At 40.9% G+C, this 23,021-nt stretch overlaps 1 protein-coding gene across 3 annotated transcripts in view; it reads left to right on the top strand.

Annotated features, from left to right (window-relative positions):
- The first annotated feature begins 4,180 nt into the window (after positions 1–4,180).
- Positions 4,181–23,021, top strand: part of bahd1 (bromo adjacent homology domain containing 1) — a 32,420-nt gene continuing 13,579 nt past the window's right edge. The window contains exons 1-2 of one of the 3 annotated variants that reach the window (XM_038728760.1): positions 4,181–4,768; positions 18,300–20,061. In XM_038728760.1, coding sequence (XP_038584688.1) covers positions 18,426–20,061 — 1,636 coding nt within the window. In that variant the 5' untranslated portion in view covers positions 4,181–4,768; positions 18,300–18,425. Of the gene's footprint in view, positions 4,769–13,435; positions 13,700–18,299; positions 20,062–23,021 lie in introns of those variants that run through there. The other 2 variants (XM_038728759.1, XM_038728761.1) reach the window with 2 other exon arrangements.

The raw sequence follows: 23,021 nt of genomic DNA on the forward strand, positions 1-23,021 counted from the left end.
GATACCACTTGGTTTGTTAGTGCTCCTGGCTGCATTAACGACAGGTGTTATGGTCTTTGGAGTCACGTGAGGCCAAGTCTGAACGACTGTTGTGGGCATTGTCAGATGTGGCCAAATGGGAATGTCTGTTCCCCCTCCAGGGAAGAGATGAAAGGACTGTAGGTGGGGGATAAGTGGTGTCTTCTTAGCCCTCCGGTCTGGTTCAGCGATGGTCTCTCTATTCTGGTGTAAATGGCCTCTTTCACTCAACCATCTGTCCTCCCTGTCCAAACTAGTACATGGTTGTCATCAGAAGAGTGTCCCTCATCTTCAACCAAGTCTAGTTGCCCTTGATTTTAACCTTCTTTGGATAACTATGATCTGGATGACTGAGAACCTTAACAGTGTCCCTTATCCTTCAAATGTAAAAGTCAAGTGCTGAGGCTGAGTGTTGGGTGTTGGCCTGAGTGTTGTAGTGGTTGTTTAGTTTCCCCAATATACAGGTCTGTGCATTCCACGCTTTGGACAGCATACACTACATTGCTTTTCTTGTGTTTGGGTGTGCGGTCTTTTGGGTGGGCCAGTATTTATCTTAGCACGTTCTTGGGTTTAAAAAACACAGGGATGTGGTGTTTGTTGAAAACCCTGATACTCCAAACACATATGGAATTGCGATATTATTACGTTTCTCTTCTTTTTCCCGTAGTGTAGGTGTTCTTCCTGGATCTTATGGCTGTTTTCATAAAGTTCCAGTTTAGATATTCACAAGCTTTAAGTGCATCCTTCAGGTGCTCATTCTCTTTGGCTTTGACTCTTGTTGTGGGAGCAGCTGTGGCTCAGGTGGTAGAGCGGTTGTCCACATATCGCAAGATTCATGGTTTGATCCCCAGCTCCCCCAGTCTGTGTGTCGATGTGTCCTTGGATTACAATCCTCCTGATTCTTCCAAATTGCTCCTGTATTTTTATGTATAATAAAGTTTATTTCTGTTTCTGGTGAGCAGTTGCCAAACACCTTAGCATCTGCTCATCAGTGTATGAATGTGCGTGCATGGGGTGAATGTGATTTAGTCAGAAAGACTAGAAAGGCGCTATACAAATACAGACCATTTGTTGGTATGTTGTCAGCTTGGTGGTGCAGGGTTTTGATTACACATAGCTTATGCACCAGAGGATGGTGAGAATCAAAGAGTAAATATTGGTCTCTGTGTGTGGGTTTCCTGTATACTCAAATTTCCAGGCTCCTGTCCTCTTTAATTTGTACAACACAGTGCAAGAAGGCCAAACTCTTGTTGCTATTTCTACCACTTTCCTGCCCTGGAATGACCGGTGGCCCATTCTCCTATCAAATCACAATGACAAGATGAAGGATGATAGTTTACTTCAGAGATGACTGTGCATCTGCGACCCATGGCAGTCACTTTATAGAGAATTAATCATATTTTTTGTTATATAAAATGTCTTATCAGAATCTTCTACTATAGTAGTATATAAACCATTATTGTGTATTGTTTTGCTGACATAACATACATTTGTGTTGTTATTTTCTAAATATACAGTAGCCCTGGTGTAATATCAGATTAGGTCTAATTTTATAGTAATGCATGCTAATAAAGGGTTTATAAGTTGTCACTACTTTCTAAAGTGTTAATCAATGATTAAATCCTTTGCAAATCAGAAGTGATTAGAATGCATGCACGTTGTGAGACTACGTCTTTGAGAAGGAAGTTGCTGCGTAACTTCTGTCAGTGAAGCATACTTTGTCTTTTTAGCTGTGTGGCTCTTTCTCTTATTAAGCAGGAAGGACTCCTCCCTTCAAGGGAGAGGTGCAAACCGAATGCCTCATTGTCAAGTGAAGTTCATGTAAGTGAGTAATTGATAAATGTTTGTTGGATGGTATGTAACCTTCTTTTACAAATACAGAGAGTCCTAAAATGCCATTGGGAGCAGACATTTGTGATTAAAACAGAAACAGCTTAAAATAAGATCAGCAGGATATACACTAAACAAAGCTATACATTGTGGAAATATGGATTCACAAGTTATTACTAATGCATAATAATGGGTCATTGGAAAGACTGACCATTAATAGATTATTATGTAATTATAATTACATAATTATAATTAGCCTACTTAATTCTAAAAATACATCCTTTATAATGGGTTTATACATTCTAACCTCAATGGCTTTATTAATGGTTAATAAGTAATTTACTAAGGTTTTTAGAACTATCCATTTAAACACAGACAGTGGCAAAATCTCACGATTAGCATTATTGGATCTCGGTGATGCATTCAGCCCGGTCGACCCCAACATCTTACTCAACCAACTGGACAACTAGGTGGGACTCTGAATCCTACTTAAAAGACAGCAACTATTTTGTGTCTAATGGTATTACACATCTGAGCTGACAAAAATGACTTGTAGGGTTCCCCAAGGCTCCAGTCTGGGTCCTCTCCTGTTAAACATCTATTTGCATCTACTTCTGTTACAACACCAACATTTAAAGAACTTAGGCTATGTCTCAGCAGGATTTGAGAAAACATGTCCATGCATTTGTCAGTCAACTTGACTACTGTAATGTTGTCTTTACAAATTGATGATACAGCTGCAGCTGATTCAGAATGCTTCTGCTTGAGTCCACACTGAGACCAAAAAAAGTGTATCACATCAATCCAGTTCTGAGGTCTTTACTTCTGGCTTCCTGTATCTCAGATAATTTATTTAAAAATATTACTGTTGGATTATAAAGCATTGAATAGTTTAGAGCCAAAATACATTTCTGATCTTCTGCTACATTGTGAACCATCCAGACCTCTCATGTCCTCTTGGACAGGTCTGCTATCTGTCCCTGGAGTCAAAACTCAACAGCAGGTCTGCTGCAACGTTCCTTCTTTTTTTGCCTTTTATTAAATCAAATTTGAGGCTTGTGGTTAATACCTTACACTGCACTGTAACATTTACTCTCCTGATTTATCATGTTTCATTTCTATTTAACTCAATTTTAATTGTATTTAAAGGTCTTTTTATATTGTTGCTTTATGTTTTATGTCAAGCACTTTGAATTGCCTTGTTGTTGAAATATGTAACAAATAAACTTGCTTGCCTTGCCTAAAGCTTCAGAAATCCTTTTTTAGACATTATTAAGAACATTTGTCCTCTCTTGTATAAATCTGTCTGAGTGTTGGACCACTTACTTGGATCAATCTCCATTTATTAATAACTTATTTTACATTTTACAAATTGAAAATGCAGACTTGATGGCTTGTTGCAAAGTGAGAAATCCACATTAATAGATTAGCAACATTTATCACAGTATTATTACCAAATGTAAAGGATAAACACAGGACAGAAGGATTTCCCCCCAACCTGGCAATAAATTTCACAACTGATCTATAAAGCATTGTAAAATGATTTATTAACATTAATAAAACAATTAGTTTCCATGTATAACCCCTTTTTAAGAGTCAACTTATTAGAAAGTGGCACCAGTATGATTCATATCCATGTAAAGCATGCATTGTATCCAGCAAAAGGGTAATTGGAAGTTGCAATAGTTTCTGCAGACTAAATGTTGATTTATGCAAACATGTGTTATACAGCAATACCTGTCCCAGATTCGAGTGGTTTTGAGTCATTTAAATGTGTCCATCAGATGATGTTGCTGCAGTGGTCTCCAGTTCACATACAGAGACAATTTATAATTTCCCTTAATAACGTATTAAATACACTCATGTACGCCATTATTTTGCTATTTTTTTTTATTTTAGCTTAGTGAACTAAACTGCAGGGAAAGCAGTAGCCTACAAGAAAGTTTAATAATGACAACCAACATTTAAGGACCCATTTCTGCACATTGAAGCCCCATAATGTGCCAATCTCAGGCTGCCCTACAGTAAATAAAAAATCCAACGTCACATGCATAGAGACAAACTCCCCTACACCAGTGCTCCCGGAGGCACCATGTGGTCACATGTCAGAGCAGGTTCTGGTCAAGAGCTGACAAGTCACCGATCCTTCATTCAGTGATGAGAAGCTCTTTCAGCCACTTCTGCCGGGGTTAATACAAGTGTCAAAAGAACAGGGCTTAAAGACATTAACTGGGTGAAAGCCATCTGTCAGACACAGCGGGGCTGATGGGGGGACGGTGACATGTGGACGGCGCGTCCGTGGCCCTTTAAGAAACTCCATGTTTTCGCTACATGATGCGTCAACATAAAAAAGCGGATGATGCTGTTATGTAAAAACACGCTGAAGTGAGCCGTAGTTTGCAGGAGCTTGCTGAATGCTTCGCACGCCTCACTTCGTCCTTTGAACGACTGCTGTAGTTTAAAGTGTACCGAGGATTTTCACGCAGAGCGGCGCAGTTTGGAGTAAAACAAAAAAGAGTAAGAATGCAAACGTTTCAACCGATCAGCTCAACATGAGTCGCCCTCCGCTCTGTTTTCCTTCTTCAGTTGCGGGAAGCGTACACCTGACGCATCACTCTCTCGCCCTGTGGAAGTGAGATCCCTTTTTAAAATCGTCTGCAGAGTTGTGTTCCAGTTATTTTTTTTCCCACTGCAAAACGGTAAGACTCAGCTGCCTTTTAACTCTTATCGTGGCTTGGGCAAAACTGAAAGTGCGAGGCAGGACAAGACCGAGCGACGAGACGGCTCGGGGGTTGGGATAATGTGTCAGCTGTAGGAGCGATTAACAGATCCTTCCTTTTCGGTGGTGAAACTTTTGCGGAGAGCTCGTGTTACTTCTTCCTTCTCCCGTGCAGGTGGCACGGGCGTCTTTCTTTTCACGGTGAGTAGAAAGCCTCGGGCTGAGACTCCAGCTCGTGATCGTGAGGAAAATGTCACACACAGGCAGCTTCTGTTCGAGTCAAGTTTGAGGCTCGACTCTGTCCCTGCTGCGGGGGTTTGTGTTTTTTGGTTTACTGACACAGCTAAGGGTATTAAAGATGTGTTGTGCAAGAATAACAGCAGTAAGTTTTAGCCTGTTAATACCACCAGGAAAACATAGCGAACAGCTGATAGAGACACTTAAAGCTCCTGCTGGTATTTTCCTGGTTTTGGATCTAGAGTCCATTAATCTATCAGGGATGATTTGGGATGATCGAGTCATTGTTTACGACATTTAAAAAAAAAAAAATGCCAAAACTTAACTGCTTCCAGGTTCTCAAAAGGGAATATTTGCTGGTTTTCTATGATAAAATATATTTTTACAGTTGGACTGTTCATTTACTCAAGTACTTTACTAAAGTACTTGTGCTTTACTCTAGTGGTTCCATTTTATGCTACTTAATACTGCACCACTTCTCAGAGGAAAATATTGTCTGCCTTTTGACAGCTGTAATTACTTTGCCGATTAAGATGTGGAAAACCTATAATGAGCCATAGCCTACTGCAAATTACACACAGGAGCCTAACTTTAACTACCCAGATATAAAGTAGTTCAGATTAGCTCCCTGGAAACCAGATATAACTATGAACTGGTCCTTACTGTAGGCTATATGTTAATATTTCAGTAATAGGAATATATATGTATAATAATATAAAGCTGCCATGGGCCATTCTGCTTGGATAATGAGTACTCTTGAAAGCCTACTTGAAGTACATTTTGCAGAGCTATGATACTTTTGTATCACTGTAATACTTCCAAGGGCCAGGAGACAGTGTTTCTAGAGTCAGAATTAACCAGTCCTTCATGCAACACTTGAATGTGATCAAGGGAGGCGCAGAGCTGATGTTCGTTAGAGATTAATCACTTTTGAGGACATTCCAGTGTTTAAAGGTAAAATGTTTTGGTTCCTGCCTGCCTGAAGAGAATATTCAGAGATGTATGAGGAAGTAGTGGTGGCTCGTGTTTTCAGGAATTCCCTGTATCTGTACCAGGAGCTATATTCTGAGGGAAATCCCCTCTGCTGGAAACGCTCTTTCATTTCAACAGTTTTACACTGAAAATCATGTCTCTCAGTCCCTCTTTTCTCTTGGATGTTTGCTGCCCTCGAATGGCGAAGCACCTGATGCAGCTGGAAGATGTGCCAGAGAGATCAGTTTCAACAAAACTTCTGTACTTTTTACGTTTGACAGTGTATTTTCAGATGGGTTTTGGGGACTTTTACATAAGTAAAGGATCTGAATACTTCTTCCACCTGTGTTGGTTGGACAAAACAAGCAATTTGAAGACTTCATCTTGGAATTTGGGAACGTTATGGATATTTTCACATTTTTTAGATTACATGATTAAATGTTTAAGCGGGGAAATAATCATCAGATTAATCACTAGTGAGTTGCAGCCCTGTTTGATTTAAAAACCATCTTATGTGTGAAAAGCAGATCATCTCCTGCTGTAGAAGGCCATTGAAAAGTACAGGCTTTGACGTGACAGCAGGGTTATAATGCATGACATACAAGTTGCCTAGTGTGTTCTTCAGTATAATAGTGTTTGTAAAGCCTCTTGTGGACAGAAACATCCTGACAATAGAGCTTCAGTTCTGGAGGTCGTGGTAGATTTGTGTCTAGTCAGTTCTCGGCAGCCTACTTTGACAGGCCTGTCATAGCAGCATGTTGAATAGAGGTGTGCTGCCCACACGTGAGCCATAAAGCTGGACATCAATCCTGGACATAATCCCATTATTTCTGGAGAAGTGTCCTGTTGTGGCCATAGAGAGGAGGAGGAGGAGGAGGAGGAGGAGGAGGAGGGGAATGTGCCTCCTGTCACCCAAACACACTGTCCTCCCTGCTGTCCCGAAGGAGACAGATACTTCCTGCTCAGAAGAACATTTCTAGGAGAGACGAGAATAGAATTTAATTGGTGTTAGCGATGGAAGTAAAAAGAGTTAATGATGGTTTATCATTTATATTGTTGCGTGTTTCATCTGGCCAGTTAAATGCATACAATTATAAGCTATTTAATACAGAAGTATTAGTATTAGTTTTTTCTGAAAGTGAAGACAACATCCATGCCAGTATGAATGGCTTTATTGTTCATGAAGTTGCATTGTGATGTTAAAACTTATCTTACCGGAAATCAGACAGCTCACTGGGCTTGATTTTTTTTTTGGCCAGATTCATTCAGTATATAATCTTTTTAAACAAAATATTTTTTTAACCTGTTTCTGTCAGTGGCTGTCATTTCAGTCAACCATAGTAAATGACATCATTCCCATTGGTAATAATAACATCGTGCTCACCAAGCTATTTGCTGAGACTGTGGCTGGATTAACCTACGAGGAGGCCCAGAAGCAAACTGTTGGGCCTCTAACAAACCCCCATTCCTCCCACATTCATGTAGGAATACGCAACACTCAAAACTAAAATAACGAAAGTCAGGGCGGAATTTACACTTCTAACTTTTGCTAACTTTTTTCACTACTCAGGGCTAAATAAAACTCTTAATCTTAATAGTTTTTTACAGTTATGTTAATATGCTAAAATGTACTTAATTTTTTTTTTTTTACTGCAGTGTTCCCGTCACGTTTGACACTAAACGCCTTTGTCCTTTATCATGTCATTTATTTTGTTAATAATGCATTTTTCTTTAGATATATTAATTAAAATTAGCCCAAACCATTTGAAGCTTTAACCCCTAACCTTGAAGTGTTATGGAGCCGTATAGGCCAGAAGTCTGATATTCCCTGTAAGTAATCCAGCCTTGAGGGAGATCTGCGAATATGGCAACACTGCTAAAAAAAGAAGTCCTACAGGGCAAGGCATTCCAACGGTCAGACAATACAAACCTAGAGGTCTTGTTTGGAAGAGAAAACTAAGGCAACCAGAAAAAGGATGACCCAAGCTGTCCGTTGCAAACATGCATCACTGTTTTTTTCGACTGACTTCTGGGTTAGACTTTGACCTACTGTATTTATTTGTTGTGCGTGAAAACACATTTCCTGCAATTTGGGGTTATTACTGTAATTTTGGGTACACTTGCGTTAGAAGTGTTTAGAAAGGAAGTGTACTTTTTAGTTTAGTTGACTGGGTTCTGGTGATGTTGGTGTGTTCCCAGATTTCAGCAGCCACTTTGTGTACAATACTGTCCTGACCAGTAGATATGATGGCCTATGAAAGTAAGTTAAAAGTTGTAAATCTGAATTATGCTTTGTGGCTACCATATCATTTGCAGAACTATGAACTTGTATGTTTTATAAAGCTAATGAGTTTCGCAGTTGTTTGACTATTTCTTTGGTTTGAGTCTTGAGTGTCTCTGGATTAGCAAGGCTGTTCTGTAGCCTGCTCCTCTAAAAGCCATTAGCCTGCCCCCTCTCTCTCTCCCTCTCTCATTCTCTCTTTCCCTGACTCACCCTGGCACAATGCCCGAGACACAGCTGTGAAAATTACAGGTCTGTTTCATGGAAACATAGAAGGAGAGGGGGCGGGGTTGGTGGGGAAGGAAGCAGAAAAAGAGAACAGAGACCCACGGCCCGGCTTCAGCTGTTGGCCAGCCCACAGCTGCAGTGGATGTGGCGCTTTCAGAGTCGAGGTCTCGCTCACTTCTCACACACACTGGGATTGTTTACATGGTATGTGTGTGTGTGTGTGTGTGTGTGTGTGTGTTTATTGGGGGGGACATTAAACCCTGATTGTCTGAGGCCGAAAAAGAACAGAAGCCCTCAGTGTGAGTGACAAACGTCAGGCTCCTTCAGTGAAAAGCACATGGCACCAAGCGTCCTTCAGTTTGGCAGATGCTAAAAGCATGACTGAGGCCCTGGCAGGTGGGCAGGCGGGTGGACCACCCCCCCTCCTCTCTTCTTCCTCAGCTGGGTTGAAAATCCAGCGACAGGCCTCCTCTATCAGAGAGTCATTGTTCAAGATGATGATGACAATCTCTCTCTGTCTCCATTCTCTGGGCTATCTCAATCCATCACTCTCTTGTCTTTTGACCCGCCGTCTCCCCTCCCCTCCATTGCTGTCTCTCACACATTCTCCTAATTTCTCTTCTCCCTTGTTCTTGCCTGCTCTCTCACAAAGTCTGTGTCAAACAGCTGTATCTCCGAGGAGCTGTCAAGCAAAGAAAAGCAAGAGGGAGGAGGATGTGAAAAATCGCCCTGCTGATTTCAACTAAGTTTGACTTTCCTCCTGCACGATGAGATGTGAGGCGTGAGATTCCCTCTCCACTTTCCCCACTCCTCTCTTGCGCTTTGCTTCGATCTTTTTTTAATTCAGTCTTCATTGCTATCTCTCTCTCTAGCCCCCACACCCACCCCCGCCCCCCACTCGTTGCCAGTCAGGCTGTCTGGTATCTTGTCCGGTCTCCTAGTAGAAGCAGATAATTACACTTCCTGTCCTGTATCTGCTCTGCAGTGCTGAACTCTACATGAATAGGCTACGTGCTGAAGCTGAGAAACAATAGATTACTACCTGTCCTGTTGTGTAGCAAACATATGGTTGCCAACTTGATGTGCTTTTCTGTGTTCCTGACATATTCTGTACTGAAGTTTGTATTTTTTCAGTATTTGTCATATTGTGAAGAATATCATTATCGCATAAATATCCTGATATTTATTTTAGGGCCATATCGCCCACCCGTACGTTCTACATATGTGCTGTTAAGCTGATTCCCTACTATCATAGTTAGGCTATGAGGTATGCTAAGTCTACAAGATCCAGAAAATGAATCTTTGTCCTGTATAATCTATGCCTTCACATTAAGTCATATCATGTAGCTGATGATCCATTAATCAGCTTGTTTTTGTGCTAATTCCCACAGAATTGATTTTCCTGTATTTTCTTATTTCTAACAGAAATGATTAGTTTTTCAGTCTTTATTTTTCACAATTCTCCCTTCAAACAATACCTTGCGCAAACAAATTATCACACAAACAACACCAGTCATCATGTATCCCATTGTTTCTAGCAGCCATGCATGACGCAAACAGTTGCCAATGACAGGTGCTGAAGTGGTTGCGATGGATGAGGCCTCCTGAATGACTTCAGCTGAATGTGTACATGTACTGTGTGAACCATCACATTGAAAACATATTTCGCTTAAATGTGAAAAGATTGCTGTACGTGTGCACCTGACTTCCTCTCCTACTGTGTTGTTAAATTGACAGTAAACATTTGGCCTCACATTCATAGGCGTGAGGTGAGATGCTGCTGCTGCTTTTCTTTATTTGACTAAATAAACCACATTCACAGGCGGTTTAGGGATCACACATCATTGCTATGTGTAACCACAATCACATCACCGAGGTGTTAACCTCTTGAACTCCTCTGACCTACTCAAAAATCAGAGACAGATTGGCCCCTTACTATCACATCAGCCACTTTAAGTTTGCATGATAGCAATGAACCTTGGCCACTGAAGGGTTGATGAAAGGGACAGGAAGAGTTTGTAAACTCTTTTAATCAAGGAAATATCTCTTTTATATAAAACATCTTTCAGTCTGAGAACATATTGTGGATATTTTTGTAAACTTGTTGCACTTGAAGCTCTGGTAGCTCGAGGGGAGATGGTGTGTAGCACAATCTGAGCTCCGACTTTTCAGGCAAGTGGAGAAAGGGATCAATAATGTTGTTTCACTCTCCCTGATGCTATCTCTCCACCTTCAGAGTGAAGAATTCATCATCTTCAGTAAATATCTCCTGAGATGAGAGTTTCTGGTGTAAGATCTTGTCGAATGGCGGGACAACGGCAAATGTAGATCAGTTTGGAGATAGCTGAGGTGAAAATGGTCTGGAGGACACCATGATAAAATAAAGGTTTATACAACAAGTTCAAGATCATGTTACATGTCTTGCTCAAGGACAACAAGGTGTATGGTATGCTCTCCTGCTTACTACATGACCTCTGATCAGAGCAGTTTATCCTGCACATGAGTAAAATCAAAGGATTCAAACACTTTTCTACGAGATCCCTGCGAGGAACATCTCTCGACCTTATTTTAAGAGCCCCTCTTTGCTTGCTTGCGAAGGACACATTATATTGAAAGATTTATCTGTGATCTTGCAGTAACTGTACTTGGAAAAAAAATGTATTTATTTTATTGAACACATTTCTCAGATATCAAATGATTTGTTAGAGGGTTTGTGCCTTCCACAGTGTTGATTCTTCATGGTTATTGAATATTATTTTTACACATGTCTTTCTCTGTAATTACTAGATTGAAATTTGTTTTTTGAAAATGGCACCAGAACACAGAAAAATACAAAATTTCATCAGTTGGCATGTTAAAAATCAGATTTACACTGAATGCCTGGATACACTCATTGTTAGTGGGAAATGTTGAAAAACTCCCATGACAATCATTATATTGAAAACCACACGTTATGCTAAACAGAGATGTGCCTTTAAACAAGTATTTAAAGCAGCAATACTCTTTATTTTTATAGTGTGTAATGTAACACGAGTCTCTCGCAGTGTTGAACCTAAAGGTAATTTTCACAGACTCTGCAGTTCCCTTCAGCTCTATGGAGCTTCATTAGCATCTTTCAGCTCTTTGTTTTGATTTTATGGCCGGCAACATTACTATATTGCTATGTTCCCCTCTCTTCGCTCCTATAGTTTAGCTTCAGGTTAGCTAGCTTGTGAATGTAACTGAGCGCTTAGCAACTAAAGAGAGATATATTTCCATCAGGAGTTGGCGGGGAGACCAAAAACAGCTAAAAAAGAGTGAATATTGGACTTACACTCATCAGATCACCAGAAACACGACTGCAGAAGCGACCAGAAAAATCTGTTACTGCAGGTTTAATGCTACATGAAGGAGGTATTAAATATATTGTAAGGGCTTGTGATGTATGCACAAAATAAATGTCCAACTTAGCCACATGAAAGCGTATTGCTATCCATCCTCAATAGTATACATGCCGACATTTTCAAAATCACATTTCAGATATGCACTAGTAGTCGTCTTCAGAGTTTGGACAACATTGTGATTCAAAATGACATGATTAAAAAAGAAATTATTAGTGAAATGAAAAACATGATTTTCAAATTAACATTTTAGTTTTTTTGTTTCTTTTCAGATCTCATTTATTTTATTGAGATTTCAATTAGTACGTGCTTCTCAGCAATCATCTTGATGGCCGCTTTACCTCTGTATTATCGACAGGAGTAGTGAATGAGTGAGTGAGTGAGTGAGTGAGTGCTTCCTGCATGTAGGAAGCATTTAGTCGTCCTGGTCGGTGTCGTGCATCTCTCTGCAGTGTGTTTATTACAGTGCAGGTCAGCTCTCAGCACTCTATACTCCCTCAGCTTCCCCCGGTGCTCACGCCTCATTAACTCAACACACTCAGTCTGTTTACAGCTGTTAATTACACACTGCAAGGCTGATATTGATGAGGACAATCAGCATTTATCCCAATTAAGCTTGATTCTGACTACATGCTAACTTGATAACATACAGTAGTGGCTTTCAAATCTACTTTGTTGTTAACTGACTGAACCTGCTGTTTGGTGTACATACTGAAGTTCTCCTGTAATTGAACATCCACTGAGTGAGTCCAGGCAGCTGAGTGGCCATCATTTACAGTGTGTGTGGGTGCGTTTTCATGTGTATCTTTCTGTAATATGATGTGAGTTTAAATTCTCACTCTATTGAAATCCATATTGTATTGATCCATATCAGGCTACAATTGATATATCAATATCAATTGTAGCCTGTATAATAGTTGTAGGCCTACCTGTAATTTTTCTTTCATATGACATTTGTAGTCAGGCGCCTGTGTGTCACTCATTGCAGTTTATGGAATAGTTTTTCTTAATTTCTCCTTATTAGGAGAAGATGATACAGTAATTGAGCCTACTTAAGGGGAACACACGCGTCAATTATCTGCTATCATTAAAAAATCACTGGAAAACTCCTTTAGGGATCTATATTAGGCTACTGTGTGGATGTAATACTCATTAGTGAGTTGACAGTGATCTTAATGATGTTTAAGCTGCTGGTACACTTGTATGGGAACGTTTAGCATGAATGTATAATACTAGTTTATTATATTTTTTTAATAGGCTATAGACCTACTAATTTTATAGTCTTCTACAGTTGCTGTTTCAATGTTGACTATTCAAATATTCAGGGGTGAGTTCACAGTCACTATAACAGTTTGGCACCATAATAGTCCTATAGGACCTATTTTTCCTATAGTTTGTAGTCACATGTCTCTGCATTACTACTATTCCTTATTTCCCTTTAATGTAAATGTTTTAGCCTCATTTTAGTGACATTAATTTCCTTCGCTATTCTTCAGCTGATGCTTCTTGCTGACCTTGTTTTTAAGAAGTGATCTCAGATTGGTGGATGTTTGGTGATTTCCAGTGGGATGTTTCTGTTATGGACTGGCTTAAAAATAGAGCTATGCATTCCTGTGATAATATGAAAAGAACATATTGCAGAGGTAAAATAAAATACACGTGCATATTTCTTTTAGGGATACACAAGATATAGAAAAAAATTTGCCGCGCAGTGGGTTTAAAAATCCTCACTTTTGATGCATGATGTGCGGACAGTCCCTGCAGGAATATTACAGCACTGAGATTTCGCGTTATAGAGGGATGTCCCGGTGCAACGGCGAATGTGAATGCAGGCAGCGCATGAATATTATCTCCAGCAAGCCACTTCGGAAGTAGGTCACCGCTCACCGATTTGTTCAGCATGTCTCCAGCTACTGTGGGCTGCTTGGTCCGCGGATCGCTCCCCAGGTCGACAACCCAATCGAGTAGAAATTGACCATCAGAAACAAGACGGACTGGATATTTTTTTTTGTAATTTCCGACGGGACGCATAAGGTAATGATGAATCGCGACTGTAATTCCCGTCACAGTTGGAGATATCGGCTCGGTGTGTAGCCCTGCTTCTAACAACTCGCCCTGTAACACGAGCTCCTAATGATATTGATATTAACTAGCGGCTCCGCTCCAAACCCCGGATTGATCGAGGATGTTCGGATGTTTTAGACTCGTTTCGCCGCTGAGGAGCTTTTTTCACTTCTCATATCACAGCCTGCACTCCTGCTACGGCATGCTGTCAGATTAACACCGTCCACCACCATGGCCAACTACAAGCTCCAGTAGGCGAATCTGCTTTTACACAGACCAGGTTACAATACATGCATAACGCTGCCCATCTTTGCCTTTTCTGCTTAATATGATCCAGATCTGTGAGTGGATGTGGGTGTGTTTGTTACTGCTGGTGTCTGAACCGTGCATGGAGGTGTTGCTGGTGGAGGATGGTTCCTGTTGGTGTTAGTGGTGTTGGTGTAGGAGTGTTGAGCTGATGATTTTTCCTCCAGGAAAGTGGACTTGGGGTGATATCTGAAGCAGCACACCAGCTTAGATTCCTGAGAGCTCCTTGCCTCTGTTTTTTTTTCTCCCATGATGACAGCCCTACACCGTGTCCTTCCTTCTGGAGGAGGCTGTGTGACAGCCAGGCACCTCCTCTTCTATATGTACAGATGAAACTACAGTCAGTTAATATGCCATCAGGAGGGGAGAGATAGAGCGGGTGAAATCCCTGACACAAAATCATTACTAAGTGGATTTTATGTGTCAATTGTGCTCCATTTACTTTAAATTGCATGCCATTTAAGACATTGTTTTTTTTAAACATCCTCTGTAATTTTCAGAAGTAGAAACATGTCTTAATCAGTGGTTCCCAACCTGGGGGTCACAAGATAATTTAAAAAAGGGGGATTAGAGAGACAAGCATATATCCGGTAGGCCAACACAAAATTATTGTTATTTAAACTGTTATCTAATTTTGAGTTTTTGTTTCTTTTAAAATAGTTCTGGAAAGGGTAAGTGTGAGGGGTCACGAGATGATGAACAGGACACAAAGTCATGTACATTTTTTCTGACTTGTTTGATACTGGAGGCTTTCAGGCCTTTAAAAATTCTTTAAATGATCCAAACCGGGATGTAAAAATCTCTCTTTAGTTAACCTGCTCACCACTCATGTCCACACCGAGGTAACCTGCAATAAGGGGGATGACAAGTGGACATCACTCAGATCTAAATGGTTCCCAGCCTTTTTTGGCTCATAGTCCCCTAAAACAAAGCAATGCTTTCCTCTAACCCCTCATCACAGGTTTAATTTGTCTATGCTTTTCCCCTCTCACATTATTTCACTTGAACACTTTTAAGAGGCCTGAAAATATGAAACTCATCAGTATTTCAGTTAGTAGAAAAAAGTCTGAAAAATAATAAATAAATCATTTTGCCCCCCCTCAGATTAATTTCTTAAACCCTGACCACTTTAAACAACAAAATTAAGCTACAGAGAACATCCTGTAAGTGTCGTCTTTTCAGTCAATAATGAGTGGGTCATCTACGCATTTTTAAACTTAAAGGTGAGGGCAAAATCTTCCACAGTGCTCATATAGCAAGGGCACCATGAATTGGGTAGTCCTATGAAATACAAGAAATTGTTATAAAATGAAGGACCTGTAAAAAAAAAAAACTATATATATATATATATATATATATATATATATATATATATATATATATATATATATGTTGGACACTTGCCAAGCAGGATTTTCAAAGTTTATTATTTAATTAAATAATTAATCAAAAGCAATGTCCTGAAACAAATGTTGAGGTTTTCAGGAACCTGTGTGTGTGAAAGTGTGTGGGTGCGTGCAGCTATTGGTGTTGCTGCTGTGCAGGCCGAGTGTTGCAAAGTGCCTCTAAAATGGCAACCTGTTCTAAGTTTCTTACTCGCATGAAAAAGCAAGGAAATATAAGACCACAGTATTCATTTTAACCTAAAAATCTATTGTTTTATTTGTTGCTCTAGCCAGGGAATATAATGATACTCTTCAATGAGCTCCTGTCCTTACACTGTGCATGCTTGTCTTATTCAAATGAAGCAACTTGATTTGATATCCGCAGACAGAAACTCAATGTGAGGCTCCTTCTGTCCTCTTGTTATCTGGAAATTAAATTTCTCTCTCATGGATTGCATTTCACGGTTCACCGAATCATTTGGCAGTAAAGGCAGACTGAGCTATGAGATGGTTTGAAAATGTCCAGCCAGATAGTTGAGTCCACTCCAGAGTCAAAGCGGGTCTGCATTTGTGGTCCGGCTCGACCATGGGTATGTTCTATGTAGGATGACAAAAAAATGCTGCAACAGCTTATGAGTCACAAGGAATGTTCAGGTTTTAGTGTAGAAGATCTGGAAAAGAATTCTTGAGAAACACAATCAAGCTCACACTGTCTGCTTAATTAGTTGTTACATGTTGGCAAGTTGTCAAAGTAAAAGAACAGCAGATTTTGTTGGATGAGATAAAAGATAAAGTCATTTTAAAACTCAAGTGCATAAAATAAGCTGTTCACTTTCTGGAGATATTGCAGGGAGTAATCTTTTCCCCGTCCAGTATTGACACTTGTTGATCAGAGGTATGATTGCAGATTGCAGATTGCAAAAAGCCAGATTTTACATGAAGTTGGGATGTTATGTGTGAGGTGATGCATTTTCATTCAAAATAAATTGAAAGATATTGCTATTCCTTCACTTGTTGATGAAGTATCTCTTCTGCACCTGTGGATCTGAAATAAATCCCAACTTTTTCTCTCAATTTGCATGTATACTGTTTAGATCATTTATGTAGTGCTCAAACAGTTAGTACATTATTGGATTAGTTTGGTTTTATTGAAATAGATTTTTGGGAGCACAAATCCCAGAAGAATCTCTAGTTCCAGCTTCTCCAGTTTGAGTATTTGCAGCTTTTCTCTGATATCACCATAAACTGAATGTTTGTGGGTTGTGGACATTAGTTGGACAAAACAAACTTGTAGACCAAGAGACAACAATCTGCAGATGAATCAGTTCTGACAACAATAGTTAGTTGTAGCCTTACATTCATGTGAGCTCAGCTTGTAATTAGTAGTATTTTCTGCAACACACTGGAAGCAGCGTAATGAATAGTTTTTGATTGACTTTACGTACGTCACAAATGTTGCAGGTGTAAAAATGTAAATATACCAACCTGAGTATAATAGTAATTTTAATGTGCCATCAGAAGTAGCAGTTGGTTAAAAAGTCTCCTTATTGATCATGTTTTGTCAGGTATAAATGAAAACTAAGATTTGGATAATTTTTGAGAGTGTGTTTTTGTGAAAGCTCAATGGCTTTCTGGCCGAAGAATCACTTAGTATAAAAAAGACCCATGTTGACTCAGTTCTTGGAGATCAAGTGGCATAATTGTGTTTCAGGGCTGCAGCAAGGAGGATGATCCATCTCTTTATGCTGCACACAGGGGTGCCATTGCATAAAGGTCACTGGCAGTTGAATCCTCAGGAACTTTAATAAGTGAAGTGTTTTGTGTTGAGAGCAGGAAGACTTGTGTGAATTGCAGAGGATTGTGAAAGCATATTATGCGTCTTTTACTATAACGTTGCTAGAGATGCTTTGATGTACTCTGTAACTGCCTGTTGACATGGTAACTGAAGAGGCTATTGTGTGACAAATGCCGCCAGCTTTGGTGAAATAAGGATAAATTCATGAGTCATTTGATCATACTGTTTGTTTTTGGGTGTCCGAAATGTTGGAGAATTTGTTCCTTAATTTCATACCTCACAGTGATTTAAAGAGTTTGCTGCTCCTTTGACTTTGTAGGATTGAAAATATGCAGACCTTCGAGGTAGAACAGTCTGTGCAGTCTTTTTATGTTTAATTACCTTCTCCTTGGTAAACCACTGGGATCAGCTACAGGCTGTAGCTATGGCTAAAATTAAATTGGTGTGGAATTGTGAATTACAGATGCAAATCACTTTTAAAAGCACTCATCATATCAAACATTGAATCCACCACCTAAATGCCTCACCTGTTTCTGCTCAGCGATTCTGTGTTTTAGCAGAGAGTGGGTGAATGCTTGTAATGTTGGGCTCCTGGTGGATTGTGTGAGTCATTAATGTGCTTCAGCATGGGTTCAAGGAGCTGAAAATGGTCGTTACTGGTGCAAAGGACAAAAAGGCAATTTTTAAATTTTATTTGGCTGCAATCCTAAATCGAAACATGTAGCACAAGTAATTAATACATCATTACTGAAGTTTTAAAAAAGCAAAATTTAAACTAAAACATAACAAATTGAAAAGAGGCTGGAGTACATATGGCCTCCGACTTAAACTTAATATGCTCTTCATCACTCTTCTCCATCCAGTGTGTGCAGTGTGATTGCATGTTAGGGAGAAAGGTTGTCTAAGTGGTCATATTCCCCGGGGATGTGGAAATTGACAGAAAACTGAGTAAAACCAGTTGTTAAATAATGCATCAAGAGATCTTGTCTGTTACATTAAGTCACTCAGATTCTACAAGAGTGAAGTCACTGTGTGGCTTAAGTTTCAGCTTAAGTCAAATGTCTGACGTTGTGTGTCTCCGCAGAGTGTATGGACCCAGGTGATGACCCATGATGATGCTCACTGAAGGGTCTCTCTGATCTCAAACCTGCCATCATAGGACCCTGTGGATGAAGAGGAGGTGGTGAATCTGCTCCAGGACGCTGAGACCATGGTGAAAGCCCAGCGGAGCCAGCCTGAGGAACGCGGGAAGCCCCGAAAGGAGAAGGGAAGCAAGGAAAAGAGAGGTGGTGTGAAAAAAGGGAAAGAGAGAAAGATTGAGTTGAGGGGAAAGAAAAAGAAGGATAGGAAAGAGTCACATCGACATAGAAAGAATACACTGGCAGTGGGTGATGGAGATGCACTGGACTGTTGTGTCCTGCTCACCCGCCTCGAGGAGAAAGGAGTTGTGGGTAAAGGGAAGTATGCACCAAAAATTGGGAAACAAAACAAAGTCAAAAAGAAGCTGCACTCCGGCTCCATTCAAAGACGGACCAAATCAGGATATAAGAAAAGAGCCAATCAGAAAGCACTGGAACCAAATATCAACCAATCTGACGCCTTACTCAAGTTGCCCGCAACTGTCCTTGAGCCCCGGAGGCGGAGAATGGCCTCCCTCAATGCTGAGGCTGTCAACAGCTTGCTGCTCTACAGAGACGATTCTCTCGTGTCAAATCTCACAAAGAAACGTCAGCCTTCAACTGAAGATCCAGCTAAAGATAGGCTCTCTGAAACTGAACATGGAGGTCGTAAAACCAAAAAGGTTTTTCCAGGAGGGAAAGCGGACCGAAAAGAAAGACCTAAAAAACAGGGGCGGTCAGCAGCGGAGGCTCAGGACATCGACTGGTTGGCTTTGTTTGCACCAACGCCTCGGCGTCAGGCAGGCCTCACTGCTGCAACGCTGCTCAAACTCACCAGTGCCACGTATGGAACCAAACGGCAAAAGAAGACAGAGCCCAAGCCAGGGAGTGGGATTGAAGCAGCAGCAACGACTCAGGATGAGATTAGCGGTAAACAAGTGTGTGGAGGAACAACGCTGACCAAAAGAACAACGCATCCCAAACATGAGGACCAACTAAAGCACAGAAAACAGGGTACAGAGGATCCGGTTCATTCCCAGCAGGGCTCTACCATCCAGGGTTGCTGTAGTTTGTGCAAAAGCGAGGTGTCAGATCCAGAGTGGAAGGGCACCACAGGAGGAATGGAGTGTCTCAAACATGCGGTCCACTGTGGCTCTTCGCTGGGATTCTCCTTGAAAACAATCAAAGAGGAGCAGGTGGACACTGAGGTGTCTTCCTGCTACTGCTGTTCCCAGGAGAGGTGTGTCGAGTACTGTCACAGACTGGCCCTCTTTCTGGAGGACAAGACCTTCAAGGAACCAGAGGAAGGCTCACTCTCCGAGGTGTTTCACCACCACCATCACCACCACCATCATCATCACCACCATCTTCAGTCCACCCACTCCGTAGCCCACCCAGCAGCCATAACCATCAGCCCACACACGTACACATGTTTCCCTGGCTACTATGTCCACTTCAGCCACCCGGAGAACTCCCCTTCTCCCATATCACCCCTCGCTTTGTGCCCAAGGCGCGGCAAGAGACCCAAGCTGCTCCCAAGCACCGATCCGCAGCCCTCAGGGATTAGCCATCCAGTGTACTGCTGCACCTCAGTGGAGGCGTGCTACGGAGAGCCCTGCAGGGTCAACGGTTACCCTGCCTATACCAGTATGATTCCACCCATGGCCAGAGGAGGGTGCTCCTTCAGCCCCACAGACGGCACCACATGTAACCACGGCATCAAAAGAGGTGAGCAGACTTTTTGTCAACCTCCAGCAGTGTGTCAGAATAGGTTTTTTGAAGAATTCACCAAAGTGAGTTATAGCACAGGTATCTGTCTTGGTAGCACTTACAGGAACGTAACAGCACAGACAACTTCCTTAAGTGCTTCAGATGTAAGGCAAAAGGACAGTAGAGTGTCCATTATCTCCTTCATTTTTAGATGTTCAAATGATGTGCTTACTTATTGCTACTGCTACGGCAGTGATGTAGTCAAGGTGAACTTCCATGAAATCTTGAGCTTGAAGGTTCATTTCTGATTTTGGAAAAAGCAGTTTCATTGCTATTCATTGCTTTTCTGGAGCTTTCAGCCACATGTCACATCAGCTTAATTTTACCCACTTTATTATTTGTGGCAGAGAGTTTATAAGGCTGAAAAGGTTATGATATGAATTTGTTTTCACATAAACAGTAAAGTAAGCCATAGAAAAAACCTTCTAAAGAAAAAACGTAGAAGGGCAACCCTTTGACTTAGTGGTCTAAGATTCTGAACTTATATAATATATAATACTATTATATAATATAATAGTTTCTGGTTCAATTCCGGCTGGCTTTTGTTGCATGTCATCCTTTTGGTTCTCTACCAGTGTGTCTCTACTGTCAGTTACCAGGTGAAGGGGAAAATGCAAAAGCAAAAACAAAAGAACAAACAAAAATTTGTAAAGTAAGGCTTTGTAAGCATTTGAGTGTCATCTCTCGAAAAGTACAGCTGTGTGCAGATATTCTGGTAGAAAAAGATGTTATGTGGTGGTAAGAACGGTGTGTGAGATCATGCAGGGTTGATTAAAAGGCTACTCCAGCGATTTAGTGGTACATTTACACAAAGTCAGGAGGCTCGCAAAAGTGGTCAAGACTGAAGCGGCAGAGGCAGAGAAATCCTGATTTGTAGTCCCTGTTATAGGTCAAGTTCCAAACCTGCAACGTAGTAGTATCTTTTGTTGATCTTCCTCTGCATGGTAAATACCCACATCTTTCACTTCCCCGGTCCCCAGTTTGTAACGGAGGCTTCCTGTTATAAATGTTTCCACGCTGAGATGACCCTGATGACATAATCAGGGTTATTTTTCTCAGACTTAAGAGAGCTCCCTGCAGAATTAAAATTAAACAACCATTTGCGCTGAGTGAGTAGCACTCCCTATGACAAGGAAACTGAACATATGTGAAACAATTTGCCCCTTTAAGTACGACAGTAGGATTTCCTACATTGAAGTATTAAACATTCATGAACACACTAGAGTTATTATCTTATTTTGTATGCAGTGCTCTCCCTAATCTGGCGGCCAAAGCAGTACAATGTGCTGACAATAGCTATTATGTCAGGCATTTTTAATCTCCCATTTTGGAATGTCACATGAGTGGGAAGTAACAAAAAATATCAGATAAAGGGCAAGACCTCTTTTGTCCAAGTTTGAATACAAGCAGCCAAACAGTGAATACACGGCTGTGCTGCTGAAATCTAATGAGCTGATTGTATGAGCTCGAGTGTCAGCAGTTCGTCACTGTGGACAACTCAGAGATGTGAACCTAAACAGGAAAACTCTTTATGTTGTCTGCGGTATAACACATAAAGCAGTGAGTTTGCGTATGCGACAGTCTGTGTGTCTGCCTGAAAGTGTGGATGTATGATTAACAACACCTGAGCGTGACCTCAAAACAGCGCTAATTACACATGAACACACACCAGTGTGCTGCAGCACCTCGGCCGCACACTCTCTACCTCTTTCTGTGGTCTCCAGCAGCCAAAACCAGGTCAGACTGTGAGGGTTTTCACAGATAGTTCTTTTTCATGAAGGGCATTTTGACCTGTCACTGTAGGAAGAGCAATAATACAATTAATGATGGGTGAATTCTATTTAGCTGCTTATCCTGGAATTGTGCATGTTGGCTCACTGTCACACTGTCGTCATGGCTTACAAGGACACTTTAATAGAACAGAAACAGCATTTATGTTATTAGTACTACCTGTGCTTTTCCTGCTATGATGTGTCATATCTTCTCACTACTGAATGGGTCCGGACAGATAAGGTTTGATTGACATCTCCATTGCTCTTCTGTTTATTTGATGCACGTGTTTGATGTACGTGGACTTTAGTAACCTCATGTTATTCCCAGCAAGGCTTCACCTCAGCCACCTGAATGGGTGTGCAGCTGAAATAAAATAATTAAATCATGATGTAGTAATTTGTCTACGCAGTAGGGCTGAACGATTAATTGCATTTGCGATATAACGAGATTTTCAAATCGCAAAGGCTGCGGTTACAATCTAGTCACATGACACCCAAGAGTAAAGCAGTCTGCAGAGGAAGCATAAATTTGCACGTTACGCTGTACCTTGACTTGTTGTTGTACAATGGCCTTGCTTGACAGAAGCTGACACTACAAAAACTTTAGTGTCACACAGGGAATGAAAGTAGCACCTGCCACCCGCGGGTAACTTGGTGGTGGTGGTGGGTGAAGACACGTGTAGTAAGGTAAGCGTATTGTGGCGATCGGCACACACACAGCCATCAGTCAGCTCAGGAAATATCTTTTAAGTTTAAAACTAAATGCACAAGTCCAAAAGAGGCCCAGTCTGTCCCGAGTTACAGCCAGTGCACTGCTCGCCAGCATCGGAGGCTGCGGGGGTGGGGAACTCCAGTGTTGTCTATTAAACACAAGAGGCTCACTTGGTTTTATTTTCGTTGGCCAACTGTTTAATTGAACGTCAAACTGAGTATTTTTTGTTTGGTTACTGGGATACAGAAAGATGGACTCCTAGGAGATTTGAACTGAGATAAGGACTCATTAATTGGTGGTTGAACTGTGGGTTTTGTATTGAGCACTTACTATATAACACACTGTGGTAAACCTTGTTCTTGTGATCTGTAGGTAGGCCGACCTGATGATATTATATCATATAAATTTAATGCCATGACTTGACTCTCAAATTA

Source organism: Micropterus salmoides, unplaced genomic scaffold (assembly GCF_014851395.1).
Source record: "Micropterus salmoides isolate LMB-PRFRI ecotype aquatic unplaced genomic scaffold, ASM1485139v1 Ms_hic_scaffold_19, whole genome shotgun sequence".
NCBI lineage: Eukaryota > Metazoa > Chordata > Actinopteri > Centrarchiformes > Centrarchidae > Micropterus > Micropterus salmoides.